Source organism: Rhincodon typus, chromosome 24, assembly GCF_021869965.1.
Source record: "Rhincodon typus isolate 14 chromosome 24, sRhiTyp1.1, whole genome shotgun sequence".
Lineage (NCBI taxonomy): Eukaryota > Metazoa > Chordata > Chondrichthyes > Orectolobiformes > Rhincodontidae > Rhincodon > Rhincodon typus.
The window spans coordinates 46245214-46249417 of record NC_063355.1 but is presented as its reverse complement, the minus strand read 5'-3'; the positions used below and the strand labels follow the sequence as shown (position 1 = coordinate 46249417).

General features: G+C 51.5%; 1 protein-coding gene across 1 annotated transcript in view; it reads left to right on the top strand.

Annotated features, from left to right (window-relative positions):
• LOC109938765 (RIMS-binding protein 2-like) overlaps positions 1–4204 on the top strand; it is an 80276-nt gene that overhangs the window by 4638 nt on the left and 71434 nt on the right. Inside the window, exons 2-3 of the mRNA XM_048611764.1 lie at positions 304–413; positions 2623–3453. Coding sequence (XP_048467721.1) covers positions 304–413; positions 2623–3453 — 941 coding nt within the window. The remainder of the gene's footprint in view (positions 1–303; positions 414–2622; positions 3454–4204) is intronic.

Sequence of the window (4204 nt, the reverse complement as noted above, 5' to 3'; positions counted from 1 at the left end):
TCACCATGACTACAGCAAAGTATACAAGTTAATCATTAAACCCCTTCAGGCACACAAAAACCTCTTATGCCACTCGTTCAAAATTCAAAATTCCAAATTCCAAACTCATTGGTATTAGAATATCACAATTATATCATGTGACTGTATGGATTGGAGAAGGTGAATGTAATGAACCTTGATCTTTTCTCATCAACATGTTCCTATTTTTGACTCTCACAGGACAGTGGATTAAACTTTAGATTTTACACCAGAGTTCAAGGCTTCTCTTCAATTACTCCCATTGTCTCTCTTTTTTGAATTTAGTTACAACCCATATGAGGGACCCAATGAGAATCCAGAAGCAGAACTTCCCCTTAAAGCTGGGAAATACCTGTACGTTTACGGAGACATGGATGAAGATGGTTTTTATGAAGGTTTGTTGTTTCAATGTTTGGAAACCGAGATTTGATCAGTTCTCTGACATTCTTTATACTGTCATTGTTCTGAACTCTCCTGCTGCATTGAGCACAAGAGCAACTATTAACCACGATCAGAATCTCTGTGTCTGCCATTGCTGGAGGTTCTGACAAGAAAATGAACATGCACAAGTGGAGGAGTCCAAAACCAGAGGGGCATAGGTTTAAGGTGAGAGGGGAAAGATTTAAGAGGGACCCAAGGGGCAACTATTCACACAGAGGGTGGTGCATGTATGGAATGAGCTGCCAAAGGGAGTGGTGGAGGCTGGTACAATTACAACATTTAAAAGGCATCTGGATGGGTATATGAATAGGAAGGGTTTAAAGGGATATGGGCCAAATGATGGTAAATGCGACTAGATTTATTTAGGATATGTGGTCAGCATGGACGAGTTGGACTGATGGGTCTGTTTCAGTGCTATACAGCTCTAATCACAGTCTTCTCACTGTTATCTAAATCCAGGCAGAAGTTATAGAAGCCTATGTAGCACCTTTTAGGAATCCCAGGCTGTCCCAGAGAGTTTTACAGCCAGTTATCGTTCTTGAAGTGTATTTATTTGCAGTAATGCAGCATCACAACAGCAAGTCTGTGTCTATGCAACTCCCACAACAACGGGCAGATTCTGCCCAGATTTTCTTTGAGGATGTAAAAATAAATATTGATCAGGACACTGGAGACACTCCCTCCCCCTCCTCCGCTCCCTCCCCCTCCTCCACTCCCTACCCCTCATCCGCTCCCTCCCCCTCCTCCGCTCCCTACCCCTCATCCACTCCCTCCCCCTCCTCCGCTCCCTACCCCTCATCCGCTCCCTCCCCCTCCTCCGCTCCCTACCCCTCCTCCGCTCCCTCCCCCTCCTCCGCTCCCTACCCCTCCTCCGTTCCCTCCCCCTCCTCTGCTCCCTATCCCTCCTCCGCTCCTCACAGACCCACTCCCACACTGTCCATCAGGGCCCTCACACACACTGTCCATCACGGGCCCACTCCCACACTGTCCATCACAGGCCCACTCCCACACTGTCCATCACAGACCCACTCCCACACTGTCCATCACGGACCCACTCCCACACTGTCCATCACAGACCCTCTCCCACACTGTCCATCACAGCCCACTCCCACACTGTCTGTCACAGACCACCTCCCACACTGTCCATCACAGGCCCACTCCCACACAGTCCATCAGGGCCCACTCCCACACTGCCCATCACAGGCCCACTCCCACACTGACCATCACAGACCCACTCCCACACTGTCCATCACAGACCCACTCCCACACTGTCCATTACAGACGCAATCCCTCTCTATCCGTCACGGTCCAAATCCCACACTGTCCATCACGGGCCCACTCCCACACTGCCCATCACAGGCCCACTCCCACACTGCCCATCACAGGCCCACTCCCACACTGTCCATCACAGACCCACTCCCACACTGTCCATCACAGACCCACTCCCACACTGTCCATCACAGGCCCACTCCCACACTGTCCATCACAGACCCACTCCCACACTGTCCATTACAGACCCACTCCCACACTGTCCATCACAGGCCCACTCCCACACTGTCCATCACCGACACACTCCCACACTGTCCATTACGGACCCAATCCCTCTCTATCCATCACGGTCCGAATCCCACACTGTCCATTACGGGCCCACTCCCACACTGTCCATCACAGACCCACTCCCACACTGTCCATCACGGTTCCAATCCCACACTGTCCATCACGGGCCCAATCCCACACAGTCCATCACGGGCCCAATCCCACACTGCCCACTTGCTGACCCGTTTACCAGTCTCCTGCACCAACAGGATGATGGCGAGCATTAATCACTCGCCTTTAATAGTGCCTGTTGGGTGATGGGCAAACAGGTCACATGGTACTGTCTCCCCTGCAACATGGATTGAGAAAGATCCTGAGGGGAGAGGAGGAGAAACCTCCTCGAGGCAGCGAGTTGTTGTGGTCAGGGATGTACTGAGGCGGGGGGGCAGCATGTTCATCAGGAATTGGGGAACAACATTCAGGGCAATGGTGAAAGATCAGGGCAGTGGGAAGATAGTCAGCAGAAGGATAATGGGCCAAATAGTCTCCTTTTTGATCCGATGGCATTTGTTGTGAGTTTGAAGTTGCTGCCTTGTACTGAAAGCTGTTCTTTCCCTCTCCCTGCAGGTGAACTGATGAATGGACAAAGAGGACTGGTCCCCTCGAACTTTGTCGCTCTGTTACAGGATGAGGAATTGTTCCTGCTCCATTCTGTGGACACGGAGATGGACAATAATTTACTGAATTCTGACCTGGGCCTCCATCTCCAGAGTGACAGTGTGCTTCAGGACACCAAGTCAGAGAGTGTGCTCCCCAGTCAAACAGAGACCACATTGTACAAGAATGGCACAGGAACACTGGACATAAACATTGATGAAATTGGTGAAGATATTGTGCCTTACCCCAGGAGAATTAACCTAATTAAACAGCTCGCCAAAAGTGCGATCATAGGATGGGATCCTGCAGCGGTCCCTCCCGGGTGGGGGGCTGTGAGCAGCTACAATGTTCTCGTCGATAAGGAAGTGAGAAGTAACGTCCTCTCGGGAGGGAGAACGAAGGCCCTGATCGAGAAACTCAACCTGGCCAATGTCACCTATCGTATCTCGGTCCAGAGTGTGACCGAGCGCGGTGTCTCCGATGAGCTGAGGTGCACCATGTTGGTCGGGAAAGATGTATGTGTGGCTCCTTCTCACCTGAAGGTGGAGAACATCACACAGACATCGGCCGAGGTCTCCTGGTTGCCCAGCAACAGCAACTACAGTCATGTGATCTTCCTCAATGAGGAAGAGTATGATGTGGTGAAGGCCGGGAGTTACAAGTACCAATTCTTTAATCTGAAACCATGTATGGTCTGTAAGATCAAGGTCATGGCCCGGCCTCACCAGGTACCATGGCAACTGCCCCTGGAGCAGCGAGAGAAGAAGCAGAGCCTGGTGGAGTTCTGTACACTGCCTGCAGGTTTGATATCTCCACAGCATGCTACGGTCATCCTGGCTCAACCATCAGCTTCATCTCCCAGAACACACACTGAACCACAGGCACACTGAGATGCTCCGATCCCGCTCACACACAGACACAGGCCTCTGTCCACCAAGGTGCAGGGATCACATCCTCCCACACCTCTCTCTCTCTCTCCGCCCTTCCCCCAGCTCCCCACATTTCTCATCCAAATTCTCTCTGTCTTCACACTCTATCCTCACTCTCTTTCTCTCTCCACACTCATTACTCAGTCTAACTCACTCTGTCTCTCTCTCTTTCCCAATTCCATACTCTGTCTCTCACCCTTGGTCCAACACATTCATACATTTCTCTGTCTTTTTCTCACTCACACTAAGTATCTCTCTCTTACTCTGTCTCTGTCTCTCTCGCTCTCTCTCACTCTTCTCTCTGTATCTCTGTCTCTCTCACTCACTCTTTTCTCCCTCTCTCTCTCTCTCTCTCACTCTCTCATCCCTAACTCATGGTTCCACAGCCAACTCCAAAGATGCAAGCACAAAGGTAGTATCTCACTCTGATTGAGGGAGTTCCACACTGTCGGAGGGTCAGTGCTGAGGGAGCGCCGCACTGTCGGAGGGTCAGTGCTGAGGGAGTGCCGCACTGTCGGAGGGTCAGTGCTGAGGGAGCGCTGCACTGTCGGAGGGTCAGTGCTGAGGGAGTGGGCGCTGTCGGAGGGTCAGTGCTGAGGGAGTGCCGCACTGTCGGAGGGTCA